Genomic DNA, 16,260 nt, shown 5'->3' on the forward strand with positions numbered 1-16,260 from the left:
AGGAAGAGTGTGCAAACACCACACAGGATAAGATGCAGAAACAACAGGGTGAAGTTAGGTGACCAACAATCACATTCAATTGCAGAGGGCGGTCAAGGAGCTTTGTGCTTCAGTTACAGTTTGCCATGTTCTTAACATAGTCCGTAAGATATAGGAGCAGAATTGGACCATTTGCTCCATTGAATCTGCTCTATAAATCATGGCTAATTTATTCTCCCTCTCAACCCCATTCTCCTGCCTTCTCCCCATAGCCTTTGATGCCCTTACTGATCAGAAAACTTCCACTTTACATACACCCGATAACTTCGCCTCCAAGGCCATCCAGGCCAATGAATTCCAGAGATTCATCACCCTCTGGCTAAAGAAATTCCTCCTCATCTCTGTTCTAAAGGAATCTCCTTCTGTTCGGATGCTGTCCCCTCTGGTCCTGGACTCCCCCTTCCCCTCCCCCCCAAAAGGAAACATCCTCGCTATATCCTCCGTTGTTCCATTTCAGATTAATTCCATTCCTACTGATGGTATCTCAATCCCATCTGTCTACCCAACTCCCATCAACTGTATCCCACTGTGGTCTCTACCTCTGGGGCTGTCTGTGTGGTGTTTCCTGGGATTAAATTAGCCTGTTCCAGAGTCATCAAATGCTTCCCCTTAGTTCCCAGGATCATTCTTGTAAACCTCCTCTGGATCCTCTCCAATGCCAGCATATCCTTTTTTCAGATAAGGGGTCCACAACTTACATTGATTTATAATGCAGCCGCCTTCAGTTCAAAGCCAGCATGCCATTTGAGTCTCTCTTGGTTTTCTCCAAAATACAAACGTAGTTTCTGCAGAAAATGGGGATCTGGGGGTTGCCATGAATTTCCCTAGAATGGGAAAGTGTGGAAACAAAGCCTTTCTGACCTGCCCAACTCCCCCCCCCACCCTCCAAAGCAGGAGCCATTTTGCAGAGCCAAGTCTTAATTACTGATCCGGCTCCTGTGGCCGTTACAGAGGAGGAGGAGGTAGACAAGATGATGGAACAGAAGATGAGGGAGGAGCAGGAGCGGAAGAGGAAGAAAGAGATGGAGGAGAGGATGTCGCTGGAAGAGACGAAAGAACAAGTAAGTGGGGTGACGGATGGGACAGTCAGAATTCTGTTCTACCCTGTTAGAGGAGTGATGGAGTAAAGTTAGGAAGAGTGCAGAGAGGATTTACCAGGATGTTGCCGAGACTCGGGGTTGCGTAGACTATGACTTTATTCCCAAGAATGTAGGAGATTGAAGGATGATCTGATAGAGGTGTGTGAATTCATAAACACGAGACTTACGGCATTAGGTGATCCTGCTGAAGGTGGGCAGCAGTTTGCTGGTAGTTTGCAAACCAAGAAACACGACTAAATACTCCATTAGTAGCACTTCTCCGTTCAAAATTGTAGTAAACGATCACTGCAAACAATGAGGTAGCTAGCAAAGGGAAGGTTGATCTGAGGGGCGAGGCAGGTGGGTGTGAAGTCGAGCCATGTTTGAGTGGCCAGAGTGAGGTTGGCGTATTCAAGACAAAGTCATGGTCAGAGACAGAGTTGGAGCGAGTGGAGTGGAAAAGAGTTGAAGCGGAGTTGTTTCAGAGCCTGAAACCCCCAGCATGAAAAAGGAAAGAAACAAAACTCACAGATCCCAAAACCTCCGGCAGAAAAAACAGTGACAATGACAATCCCGACCCCCTCACCCACGGGGGGAGGAAACAGTGACAATGACAATCCCGACCCCCCCTCACCCACGGGGGGGAGGAAACAGTGACAATGACAATCCCGACCCCCCCTCACCCACGGGGGGGAGGAAACAGTGACAATGACAATCCCGACCCCCCCTCACCCACGGGGGGGAGGAAACAGTGACAACGACAATCCCGACCCCCCCTCACCCACGGGGGGGAGGAAACAGTGACAATGACAATCCCGACCCCCTCACCCACGGGGGGGTAACAGTGACAACGACAATCCCGACCCCCTCACCCACGGGGGGAGGAAACAATGACAATGACAATCTCGACCCCCTCACCCTTGGGGGGAGGAAACAGTGACAATGACAATCCCGACCCCCTCACCCTTGGGGGGAGGAGGAAACAGTGACAATGACAATCTCGACCCCCTCACCCTTGGGGGGAGGAGGAAACAGTGACAATGACAATCTCGACCCCCTCACCCTTGGGGGGAGGAGGAAACAGTGACAATGACAATCTCGACCCCCTCACCCTTGGGGGGGGGGGAGGAAACAGTGACAATGACAATCCCGACCCCCTCACCCACGGGGGGAGGAAACAATGACAATGACAATCTCGACCCCCTCACCCTTGGGGGGGGGGGAAACAGTGACAACGACAATCCCGACTCCCTCACACACGGGGGGAGGAAACAGTGACAACGACAATCCCGACCCCCTCACCCACGGGGGGAGGAAACAGTGACAATGACAATCCCGACTCCCTCACACACGGGGGGAGGAAACAGTGACAACGACAATCCCGACCCCCTCACCCACGGGGGGGGGGGGAGGAAACAGTGACAACGACAATCCCGACTCCCTCACCCACGGGGGGAGGAAACAGTGACAATGACAATCCCGACCCCCTCACCCACGGGGGGGGGGGGGGAAACAGTGACAATGACAATCCCGACTCCCTCACCCACGGGGGAGGGGAGGAAACAGTGACAATGACAATCCCGACTCCCTCACCCACGGGGGGGGGGAGGAAACAGTGACAACGACAATCCCGACCCCCTCACCCACGGGGGGGGGGAGGAAACAGTGACAACGACAATCCCGACTCCCTCACGCACGGGGGGGGGGAGGAAACAGTGACAATGACAATCCCGACCCCCTCACCCACGGGGGGAGGAGGAAACAGTGACAACGACAATCCCGATTCCCTCACCCACAGGGGGAGGAGGAAACAGTGACAACGACAATCCCGATTCCCTCACCCACGGGGAGGAAACAGTGACAACGACAATCCCGACCCCCTCACCCACGGGGGGAGGAGGAAACAGTGACAACGACAATCCCGATTCCCTCACCCACGGGGAGGAAACAGTGACAATGACAATCCCGACTCCCTCACCCACGGGGGGAAGGAGGAAACAGTGACAACGACAATCCCGACTCCCTCACCCACGGGGGGAGGAGGAAACAGTGACAACGACAATCCCGACCCCCTCACCCATGGGGGGAGGAAACAATGACAACGACAATCCCGACCCCCTCACCCACAGGGAGAGGAAACAGTGACAATGACAATCCCGACCCCCTCACCCATGGGGGGAGAGGAAACAGTGACAATGACAATCCCGATTCCCTCACCCATGGGGGGAGGAAACAGTGACAATGACAATCCCGACCCCCTCACCCACGGGGGGGAGAGGAAACAGTGACAATGACAATCCCGATTCCCTCACCCATGGGGGGAGGAAACAGTGACAATGACAAACCCGACCCCCTCACCCATGGGGGGAGGAAACAATGACAACGACAATCCTGACCCCCTCACCCACGGGGGGAGGAAACAGTGACAACGACAATCCCGACCCCCTCACCCACGGTGAGGAAACAGTGACAATGACAATCCCGACCCCCTCACCCACGGGGGGAGGGGGGAAACAATGACAACGACAATCCCGACCCCTCACCCACGGGGGGGGGGAACAGTGACAACGACAATCCCGACCCCCTCACCCACGGGGGGAGGGGGGAAACAATGACAACGACAATCCCGACCCCTCACCCACGGGGGGGGGGAACAGTGACAATGACAATCCCGACCCCCTCACCCACGGGGAGAGGAAACAGTGACAATGACAATCCCGACCCCCTCACCCACGGGGGGAGGAGGAAACAGTGACAATGACAATCCCGACCCCCTCACCCACGGGGGGGGGGAGGAAACAGTGACAATGACAATCCCGACTCCCTCACCCACGGGGGGAGGAGGAAACAGTGACAATGACAATCCCGACCCCCTCACCCACGGGGGGAGGAGGAAACAGTGACAACGACAATCCCGACCCCCTCACCCACAGGGAGAGGAAACAGTGACAATGACAATCCCGACCCCTCACCCACGGGGGGGGGGGAAACAGTGACAATGACAGTCCCGACCCCCTCACCCACGGGGGGAGGAAACAGTGACAATGACAATCTCGACCCCCTCACCCACGGGGGGGGGGGGGAAACAGTGACAATGACAATCCTGACCCCCTCACCCACGGGGGGAGGAGGAAACAGTGACAATGACAATCCCGACCCCCTCACCCACGGGGGGGGGGAGGAAACAGTGACAATGACAATCCCGACTCCCTCACCCACGGGGGGAGGAGGAAACAGTGACAATGACAATCCCGACCCCCTCACCCACGGGGGGAGGAGGAAACAGTGACAACGACAATCCCGACCCCCTCACCCACAGGGAGAGGAAACAGTGACAATGACAATCCCGACCCCTCACCCACGGGGGGGGGGGAAACAGTGACAATGACAGTCCCGACCCCCTCACCCACGGGGGGAGGAAACAGTGACAATGACAATCTCGACCCCCTCACCCACGGGGGGGGGGGGGAAACAGTGACAATGACAATCCCGACCCCCTCACCCACGGGGAGAGGAAACAGTGACAATGACAATCTCGACCCCCTCACCCACGGGGGGGGGGGGAAACAGTGACAATGACAATCCCGACCCCCTCACCCACGGGGAGAGGAAACAGTGACAATGACAATCCCGACCCCTCACCCACGGGGGGGGGGGAGGAAACAGTGACAACGACAATCCCGACTCCCTCACCCACGGGGGGAGGAGGAAACAGTGACAACGACAATCCCGACCCCCTCACCCACGGGGGGAGGAAACAGTGACAATGACAATCCCGACCCCCTCACCCACGGGGGGCGGAGGAAACAGTGACAACGACAATCCCGACTCCCTCACCCACGGGGGGAGGAGGAAACAGTGACAATGACAATCCCGACCCCCTCACCCACGGGGGGGGGTCAAACAGTGAGAACGACAATCCCGACCCCCTCACCCACAGGGAGAGGAAACAGTGACAATGACAATCTCGACCCCCTCACCCACGGGGGGGGGGGGGAAACAGTGACAACGACAATCCCGACTCCCTCACCCACGGGGGGAGGAGGAAACAGTGACAACGACAATCCCGACCCCCTCACCCACGGGGGGAGGAAACAGTGACAATGACAATCCCGACCCCCTCACCCACGGGGGGCGGAGGAAACAGTGACAACGACAATCCCGACTCCCTCACCCACGGGGGGAGGAGGAAACAGTGACAATGACAATCCCGACCCCCTCACCCACGGGGGGGGGTCAAACAGTGAGAACGACAATCCCGACCCCCTCACCCACAGGGAGAGGAAACAGTGACAATGACAATCCCGACCCCCTCACCCACGGGGGGCGGGGGGAAACAGTGACAATGACAGTCCCGACCCCCTCACCCATGGGGGGGGAGGAGGAAACAGTGACAACGACAATCCCGACCCCCTCACCCACGGGGGGGAGAGGAAACAGTGACAATGACAATCCCGACCCCCTCACCCACGGGGGGGGGGGAAACAGTGACAACGACAATCCCGACCCCCTCACCCACGGGGGGGAGGAAACAGTGACAACGACAATCCCGATTCCCTCACCCATGGGGGGAGGAAACAGTGACAACGACAATCCCGACCCCCTCACCCATGGGGGGAGGAAACAATGACAACGACAATCCCGACCCCCTCACCCACAGGGAGAGGAAACAGTGACAATGACAATCCCGACCCCCTCACCCACGGGGGGGAGAGGAAACAGTGACAATGACAATCCCGACCCCCTCACCCACGGGGGGGAGAGGAAACAGTGACAATGACAATCCCGACCCCCTCACCCACGGGGGGGAGAGGAAACAATGACAACGACAATCCCGACCCCCTCACCCACAGGGAGAGGAAACAGTGACAATGACAATCCCGATTCCCTCACCCATGGGGGGAGGAAACAGTGACAATGACAAACCCGACCCCCTCACCCATGGGGGGAGGAAACAATGACAACGACAATCCCGACCCCCTCACCCACGGGGGGAGGAAACAGTGACAATGACAATCCCGACCCCTCACCCACGGGGGGAGGAAACAGTGACAACGACAATCCCGACCCCTCACCCACGGGGGGAGGAAACAGTGACAACGACAATCCCGACCCCTCACCCACGGGGGGAGGAAACAGTGACAACGACAATCCCGACCCCCTCACCCACGGGGGGAGGAGGAAACAGTGACAACGACAATCCTGACCCCCTCACCCACGGGGGGGGGGGAGGAAACAGTGACAATGACAATCCCGACTCCCTCACCCACGGGGGAGGAAACAGTGACAATGACAATCCCGACCCCTCACCCACGGGGGAGGAAACAGTGACAACGACAATCCCGACTCCCTCACCCACGGGGGGAGGAGGAAACAGTGACAATGACAATCCCGACTCCCTCACCCACGGGGGGGGGGGAGGAAACAGTGACAATGACAATCCCGACCCCCTCACCCACAGGGAGAGGAAACAGTGACAATGACAATCCCGACCCCCTCACCCACGGGGGGGAGAGGAAACAGTGACAATGACAATCCCGACCCCCTCACCCACGGGGGGAGGAGGAAACAGTGACAACGACAATCCCGACCCCCTCACCCACAGGGGGAGGAAACAGTGACAATGACAATCCCGACTCCCTCACCCACGGGGGGAGGAGGAAACAGTGACAACGACAATCCCGATTCCCTCACCCATGGGGAGGAAACAGTGACAATGACAATCCCGACTCCCTCACCCACGGGGGGAGGAGGAAACAGTGACAACGACAATCCCGACCCCCTCACCCACAGGGGGAGGAAACAGTGACAATGACAATCCCGATTCCCTCACCCACGGGGGGGGGGGGGGGAGGAAACAGTGACAATGACAATCTCGACCCCCTCACCCACGGGGGGGGAGGAAACAGTGACAATGACAATCTCGACCCCCTCACCCTTGGGGGGAGGGGAGGAAACAGTGACAACGACAGTCCCGACCCCCTCACCCACGGGGGGGGGGAGGAAACAGTGACAACGACAATCCCGACCCCCTCACCCACGGGGGGAGGAAACAGTGACAACGACAATCCCGACCCCCTCACCCACGGGGGGGGAAACAGTGACAACGACAATCCTGACCCCCTCACCCATGGGGGGGGGGGGGGAAACAGTGACAACGACAATCCCGACCCCCTCACCCACGGGGGGAGGAAACAGTGACAACGACAATCCTGACCCCCTCACCCATGGGGCGGGGGGGAACAATGAGAATCCCGACCCCCTCACCCACGGGGGGGGGGGGGAAACCGTGACAATGACAATCCCGACCCCCTCACCCACGGGGGGAGGAAACAGTGACAACGACAATCCCGACCCCCTCACCCACGGGGGGAGGAAACAGTGACAATGACAATCCCGACTCCCTCACCCACGGGGGGAGGAAACAGTGACAACGACAATCCCGACTCCCTCACCCACAGGGAGAGGAAACAGTGACAATGACAATCCCGACCCCTCACCCACGGGGGGGGGGGAAACAGTAACAATGACAATCTCGACCCCCTCACCCACGGGGGGGGGGGGAAACAGTGACAATGACAATCCCGACTCCCTCACCCACGGGGAGGAAACAGTGACAACGACAATCCCGACCCCCTCACCCACGGGGGGAGGAGGAAACAGTGACAACGACAATCCCGACCCCCTCACCCACGGGGGGAGGAAACAGTGACAACGACAATCCCGACCCCCTCACCCATGGGGGGGGGAGGAAACAGTGACAATGACAATCTCGACCCCCTCACACTTGGGGGGGGGAGGAAACAGTGACAATGACAATCCCGACCCCCTCACCCACGGGGGGCGGAGGAAACAGTGACAATGACAATCCCGACTCCCTCACCCACGGGGGGGGGGAGGAAACAGTGACAATGACAATCTCGACCCCCTCACACTTGGGGGGGGGAGGAAACAGTGACAATGACAATCCCGACCCCCTCACCCACGGGGGGCGGAGGAAACAGTGACAACGACAATCCCGACCCCCTCACCCACGGCGGGGGGAAACAGTGACAACGACAATCCCGACTCCCTCACCCACGGCGGGGGGAAACAGTGACAATGACAATCCCGACCCCCTCACCCACGGGGGGGGGGGGGAACAGTGACAATGACAGTCCCGACCCCCTCTCCCACGGGGGGAGGAAACAGTGACAATGACAATCCCGACCCCCTCACCCACGGGGGGCGGGGGGAAACAGTGACAATGACAGTCCCGACCCCCTCACCCACGGGGGGGGGGAACAGTGACAATGACAATCCCGACCCCCTCACCCACGGGGGGGGGGAACAGTGACAATGACAATCCCGACCCCCTCACACTTGGGGGGGGGGGAGGAAACAGTGACAACGACAGTCCCGACCCCCTCACCGACGGGGGGAGGAGGAAACAGTGACAATGACAATCCCGACCCCCTCACCCACGGGGGGGGGGGGAAACAGTGACAATGACAATCCCGACTCCCTCACCCATGGGGAGGAAACAGTGACAATGACAATCCCGACCCCCTCACCCATGGGGGGAGGAGGAAACAGTGACAACGACAATCCCGACCCCCTCACCCACGGGGGGGGGGAAACAGTGACAATGACAATCCCGACCCCCTCACCCGGGGGGGGGGGAAACAGTGACAATGACAATCTCGACCCCCTCACCCTTGGGGGGGGGGGAGGAAACAGTGACAACGACAATCCCGACCCCCTCACCCACGGGGAGGAAACAGTGACAACGACAATCCCGACCCCCTCACCCACGGGGGGAGGAAACAGTGACAATGACAATCCCGACCCCCTCACCCACGGGGGGGGGGGGAACAATGACAATCCCGACCCCCTCACCCACGGGGGGAGGGGAGGAAACAGTGACAATGACAATCCCGACCCCCTCACCCACGGGGGGGGGGGGGGAAACAGTGACAATGACAATCCCGACCCCCTCACCCACGGGGGGGGGGGGGAAACAGTGACAATGACAATCCCGACCCCCTCACCCACGGGGGGAGGAAACAGTGACAATGACAATCCCGACCCCCTCACCCACGGGGGGGGGGGGAACAGTGACAATGACAGTCCCGACCCCCTCTCCCACGGGGGGAGGAAACAGTGACAATGACAATCCCGACCCCCTCACCCACGGGGGGCGGGGGGAAACAGTGACAATGACAGTCCCGACCCCCTCACCCACGGGGGGGGGGAACAGTGACAATGACAATCCCGACCCCCTCACCCACGGGGGGGGGGAACAGTGACAATGACAATCCCGACCCCCTCACACTTGGGGGGGGGGGAGGAAACAGTGACAACGACAGTCCCGACCCCCTCACCGACGGGGGGAGGAGGAAACAGTGACAATGACAATCCCGACCCCCTCACCCACGGGGGGGGGGGGAAACAGTGACAATGACAATCCCGACTCCCTCACCCATGGGGAGGAAACAGTGACAATGACAATCCCGACCCCCTCACCCATGGGGGGAGGAGGAAACAGTGACAACGACAATCCCGACCCCCTCACCCACGGGGGGGGGGAAACAGTGACAATGACAATCCCGACCCCCTCACCCGGGGGGGGGGGAAACAGTGACAATGACAATCTCGACCCCCTCACCCTTGGGGGGGGGGGAGGAAACAGTGACAACGACAATCCCGACCCCCTCACCCACGGGGAGGAAACAGTGACAACGACAATCCCGACCCCCTCACCCACGGGGGGAGGAAACAGTGACAATGACAATCCCGACCCCCTCACCCACGGGGGGGGGGGGAACAATGACAATCCCGACCCCCTCACCCACGGGGGGAGGGGAGGAAACAGTGACAATGACAATCCCGACCCCCTCACCCACGGGGGGGGGGGGGAAACAGTGACAATGACAATCCCGACCCCCTCACCCACGGGGGGGGGGGGAAACAGTGACAATGACAATCCCGACCCCCTCACCCACGGGGGGGGGGGGAAACAGTGACAACGACAATCCCGACTCCCTCACCCACGGGGGGGGGGGGGAAACAGTGACAACGACAATCCCGACTCCCTCACCCACGGGGGGGGGGAGGAAACAGTGACAATGACAATCCCGACTCCCTCACCCACGGGGGGAGGAGGAAACAGTGACAACGACAATCCCGACTCCCTCACCCACGGGGGGAGGAGGAAACAGTGACAACGACAATCCCGACTCCCTCACCCACGGGGGGAGGAAACAGTGACAACGACAATCCCGACTCCCTCACCCACAGGGAGAGGAAACAGTGACAATGACAATCCCGACCCCTCACCCACGGGGGGAGGAGGAAACAGTGACAATGACAATCCCGACCCCTCACCCACGGGGGGGGGGAAACAGTGACAATGACAATCTCGACCCCCTCACCCACGTGGGGGGGGGGAAACAGTGACAATGACAATCCCGACTCCCTCACCCACGGGGAGGAAACAGTGACAATGACAATCCCGACCCCCTCACCCACGTGGGGGGGGGGAAACAGTGACAATGACAATCCCGACTCCCTCACCCACGGGGAGGAAACAGTGACAATGACAATCCCGACCCCCTCACCCACGGGGGGGGGGGGAGGAAACAGTGACAATGACAATCTCGACCCCCTCACACTTGGGGGGGGGGAGGAAACAGTGACAACGACAATCCCGACCCCCTCACCCATGGGGGGAGGAGGAAACAGTGACAACGACAATCCCGACTCCCTCACCCACGGGAGGAGGAAACAGTGACAATGACAATCCCGACCCCCTCACCCACGGGGGGGGGGGGGGAAACAGTGACAATGACAGTCCCGACCCCCTCTCCCACGGGGGGAGGAAACAGTGACAATGACAATCCCGACCCCCTCACCCACGGGGGGGGGGGGGAGGAAACAGTGACAACGACAATCCCGACCCCCTCACCCACGGGGGGAGGGGAGGAAACAGTGACAATGACAATCCCGACCCCCTCACCCACGGGGGGAGGAAACAGTGACAATGACAATCCCGACCCCCTCACCCACGGGGGGAGGAGGAAACAGTGACAATGACAATCCCGACCCCCTCACCCGGGGGGGGGGGGGAAACAGTGACAACGACAATCCCGACCCCCTCACCCACGGGGGGGGGGAGGAAACAGTGACAATGACAATCCCGACCCCCTCACCCGGGGGGGGGGGAAACAGTGACAACGACAATCCCGACCCCCTCACCCACGGGGGGTGGGGGAGAGGAAACTGTCAACGACAATCCTGACCCCCTCACCCACGGGGGGGGGGAAACAGTGACAATGACAATCCCGACCCCCTCACCCACGGGGGGAGGGGGGAAACAGTGACAACGACAGTCCCGACCCCCTCACCCACGGGGGAGGAAACAGTGACAATGACAATCCCGACCCCCTCACCCACGGGGGGGAGGAAACAGTGACAATGACAATCCCGACCCCCTCACCCACGGGGGGAGGAAACAGTGACAATGACAATCCCGACCCCCCCTCACCCACGGGGGAGGAAACAGTGACAATGACAATCCCGACCCCCTCACCCACGGGGGAGGAAACAGTGACAATGACAATCCCGACCCCCTCACCCATGGGGGGAGGAAACAATGACAACGACAATCCCGACCCCCTCACCCACGGGGGGGGAAACAGTGACAATGACAATCCCGACCCCCTCACCCACGGGGGGGGGGGAGGAAACAGTGACAATGACAATCCCGACCCCCTCACCCATGGGGGGAGGAAACAATGACAACGACAATCCCGACCCCCTCACCCACGGGGGGGGAAACAGTGACAATGACAATCCCGACCCCCTCACCCACGGGGGGGAGGAAACAGTGACAATGACAATCCCGACCCCCTCACCCACGGGGGGGGGGAACAGTGACAATGACAATCCCGACCCCCTCACCCACGGGGGGGGGGGCAAACAGTGAGAACGACAATCCCGACCCCCTCACCCATGGGGGGGGAGGAAACAGTGACAACGACAGTCGTGACCCCCCTCACCCACGGGGGGGGGAGCAGTGACAATGACAATCCCGACCCCCTCACCCACGGGGGGGCGGAACAGTGACAATGACAATCCCGACCCCCTCACCCACGGGGGGGGGGCAAACAGTGAGAACGACAATCCCGACCCCCTCACCCATGGGGGGGGGAGGAAACAGCGACAACGACAGTCGTGACCCCCCTCACCCACGGGGGGGGAGCAGTGACAATGACAATCCCGACTCCCTCACCCTCGGGGGTGGAGGAAACAGTGACAACGACAGTCGTGACCCCCCCTCACCCACTGGGGGGGGGGGGGGAGCAGTGACCTGGCTAGGTTAAGCCAGGTGAGTGGGGAGGTGGGTAGGTGGGGTGGAGCGATGAAGTGAAAAGCTTGGATGTGATAGGTGGAAAGGGTAAAGGGCTAAAAGAGAAGGAATCTGATAGGAGAGGACATTGGGAGGAAGGGAAAGAGAAGGGACCTCAGAGGGAGGTGATAGACATCAGAGAAAGGGTAAGAGGGGAGCCAGGATGGGGAATGGAAGAAGAGAGGTGTGGGGGAGGGGGGGGGAGAAATTACCAGAAGTTAGAGAAAACTACGCATGCAAAAACACACATACACGCATGTGCACGCGCACGCACACACACACACACATTCACTGACACTCATACACATACAGACCTAAGGTTGTATCCCTGTCACTGTCACTGTAACTGCAGAATTATTGAAGATGGCGCAGTGCACCCTAAAGTGATTGCTGTTCTGAAGGTGACCACTGGGTGGCAGCAGTGCTGGTGTATTCCGACAGTCGGGGGTGGCTGGGAGTCAAGGATGTTGCCTAGGCCAGTAGTCCCCAACCACCAGGCCGCAGACCAGTAGCGGGCCGCGAGGAAACAATATGATTTGGCGATATGAGTCAGCTGCACCTTTCCTCATTCCCTGTCACGCCCACTGTTGAATTTGAATGCACACGTGGTCATTACACACGCGAAGTCATTACCCACACGTCATCCATGTCAGCGCGGGAAGAAGATCAACTCCTCGAGCTTGCAAATGATGGTGGGCTGAAAAGTATGTTTGACATAACATCTCTGCCGGCATTGTGGACCAAAGTCAAGGCTGAATATCCTGAGGTAGCCACGAAAGCAACTGAAAACGTTGCTTCCATTTCCAACATCATATCTCTGCGAAGCGGGGTTTTCTGCAATGAATGCAACGAAAACTAAATTGCGGAATAGACTGGACATAAGGAACCCCCTTCGAGTGTCGCTGTCTCCCATCGCCCCTCTTGTTGCAGGGAAACAAGCCCAGGGCTCCCACTGATTCAGCGATATTGGTGTGTTGCAATGATTTTATATGCTCTTACGAGGAAAATATGCACTGTTCAATATTAAATTCGTTAGATAAACCCTTTTAGAAATGAAATTGAGTGTATTAACCACTTATAAATGACTTAGTTGACTTATCACCTATATTCTGGTTGTGATTAACATCCCCCGCCCCCACCGGTCAGCCAGTCCACAAGAATATTGTCAATATTAAACCCATCCGCGGTGCGGAAAAGGTTGGGGACCCCAGGCCTAGGCAATGTTGAGACAAACACTAACACAAAATGCTGGAGGAACTCAGCAGGTCAGGCAGCATCACTGGAGTAGAATAAACAGTCAATGGTCCGGGCTGAAACCAGACCCACCCCCCATTGTCGTGTTTCACTGAGGTAGAGAAGTCCATACCAGGAGCACTGTTGTGGGCAGGGCGGAGTAGAGATTGGGAGCAAAGTGTACACTATATCAGAACCCATTGGTAAAATCCTTCAGCTTACCCAAAGGCAAGGCTGGAGGCAGAGTCCAATATTCTCAACTGGAGAAGGGATTCTAGGTTTTGGAGCACTGAGGAAGGTCTCTTTTGTACATTGACGTCCTCCTGTTTTTGTCTGTTTATGTACATTATCATATCCTTATGTACTCTGAGGTATGACCTGGGTGATCATGGTCTTTCCATGACCATGATTGTTCCTGGAAAATTTTCCTACGGAAGTGGTTTGCCATTGCTGCCTCCTGGGCAGTGTCTTTGGTGACCCCAGCCATTATCAATACTCTTCAGAGATTGTCTGCCTGGTGTCAGTGGTCACATGACCAGGACTTGTGATCTGTACGCCCCTGCTCATCAGACCCTGATCCAGGGGTAGGGGGGTTGCTAATTGGGTGCTCTACTTTGCCCAGGGGTGACCGGCAGGTTAGCAGAGAGAAGGAGCATCTTACACCTCTTTTGGTGGAGGTATATCACCACCCCGACACCCAATGTACAGTATAGTTTTTTTGTACAATATTGTTTTTTCCCTGTAAATGCCTGCTAGAAAATGAATCTCAATGCAGTATATGGTAACATACTTTGATAATATACATACATTGATAATAAATTTACTTTGAACTTTGAGGGGGAGTTCAGTAGGGTTCCCTGGAGTGTATGACTAATATACTGTTCTCCAGTGCTCTGACTGCACTATCTCCAAGCCACAACCTCACCTCTTGATCCGTTTGTTCATCACCAATAACAATGAGAGGAGGTGGAAGACCTCGAGGCCTGGTTCAAGGCAAGTAACCTCTTCCTTAATGTCAGTAGGACAAAGGAGATGGTTATCGACTTCAGGAGAGCTTGCACCACTCGCAGCCCCCCCCCCCCCCCACTTTTATATCAGTGGCACGGCAGTGGAAACTACGAGCCGTTTCAAATTCCGAGAGGGCACATCTCACACAGCCTCGCGTGGTCCCAGAATACGTGGTAAAGAAAACTCATCAATGCCTCCAGCATCTTGTGTGTGTTGCTGTACTTTCTGAGGAGGCTGCAGCGAGCATCCAGACAAGATGCACCACGGTGGACAAGGAAGGCTGTACAACGGTAGACAAACCTGGCCAGTACACCAGCCTACCAGCCATCAAGGGCAGATGTACAGGAGAATGGCCACTAACATCATGAAGGCTTCCACATACCTTGGTCATGGATTGTTCCTCCACTCCCATCGGGAAGAAGGTTATGTGGCGTCCACACCAGGACCACCGGATGGTCACTTTCTCCAAGCAGTCAGGCTGATCAGCACCTCCACCCACTAACTCCACCACTCCTTTATTATTTCCCATCAGTCATCCCATGTACAGGTTAGCATCACTCTATGGACATACAATTTATCTATGGAAAGAAGTTACTGTGTCCTTTATCCTTTGTGTTTTTTCTTGTGCTGCATCAGACCTGGAGTAACAATTATTTCAATCACCTTTATACTTGTGGACTAGAGATGACATTAAACATTCTTAAATCTCTTCCCCTCACCAGATCTCCAAGATGGAACTGAAGCTGCAGAGTCTGCAGGAGGAGAAGCACCAGCTCTTCCTGCAGCTGAAGAAGGTCCTGCACGAGGAGGAAAAACGACGGGCCAAGATGAAGGAACAGAGGTACAAAGCTTGCTTCAGCTTTCTCTTTTGATACCTAAAAAATGTAGGGCGGGAGAAGTTAGCAGCTGCTGTTAAATATTTGCCAGATGCAAGCACTGATCTACCACAGGTGTAATTCCTCCCTTGCAGTTTGATGAAGTTTGATTTTAGATGTGACATCTAAACTGGAAATCCCACTGCATCAAGTAAAATCTTACATGATCAATAATTTCCCAATCCACCACATTGTAATTGTGCTGACTGCTGTTGTGATTGTGATTGGTCACTGGGAGACACTGAAGCTGGTGATTTCGAAGTTTTTACTCACCACACGAGCAGGCATCATACTCTTAGGAGAGGCTCCCTGCTGCATTATTACATGACATTTTTATATGCTGAACATCAAAGTTAACAGCAGGACTATTCTATAGTTACAATGTATTTATAATACTTACTTTGAATTATATAAAGTTTTCAAACAGCTCCATCTTCACACCCACACACCAGATGCCCAAAATGAGTGTTAATCCCCATTGACTCCTGGGTGCATTCGTGCACATGCAGACATCTTAGGCCAGTGGGGTGTTTCGTTGTTTGCAATCAACCCTAGTCTGCAGCTCCAAGAACATCATTGTTCTGAGCTGCATTTTAAACTCCATCTACAATCCACGTTCAGGTTTGAAGACCGGTCC

General features: G+C 56.9%; 1 protein-coding gene across 5 annotated transcripts in view; it reads left to right on the forward strand.

Moving 5' to 3' along the window:
* gps2 (G protein pathway suppressor 2) overlaps nt 1-16,260 on the forward strand; it is a 40,862-nt gene that overhangs the window by 6,780 nt on the left and 17,822 nt on the right. For 3 of the 5 annotated variants that reach the window (XM_059974988.1, XM_059974989.1, XM_059974990.1), the window contains exons 3-4: nt 931-1,100; nt 15,471-15,589. In XM_059974988.1, coding sequence (XP_059830971.1) covers nt 931-1,100; nt 15,471-15,589 — 289 coding nt within the window. The remainder of the gene's footprint in view (nt 1-930; nt 1,101-15,470; nt 15,590-16,260) is intronic. The other 2 variants (XM_059974992.1, XM_059974993.1) reach the window with 2 other exon arrangements.

Source organism: Hypanus sabinus, chromosome 7, assembly GCF_030144855.1.
Source record: "Hypanus sabinus isolate sHypSab1 chromosome 7, sHypSab1.hap1, whole genome shotgun sequence".
In the NCBI taxonomy this organism is placed as follows: domain Eukaryota; kingdom Metazoa; phylum Chordata; class Chondrichthyes; order Myliobatiformes; family Dasyatidae; genus Hypanus; species Hypanus sabinus.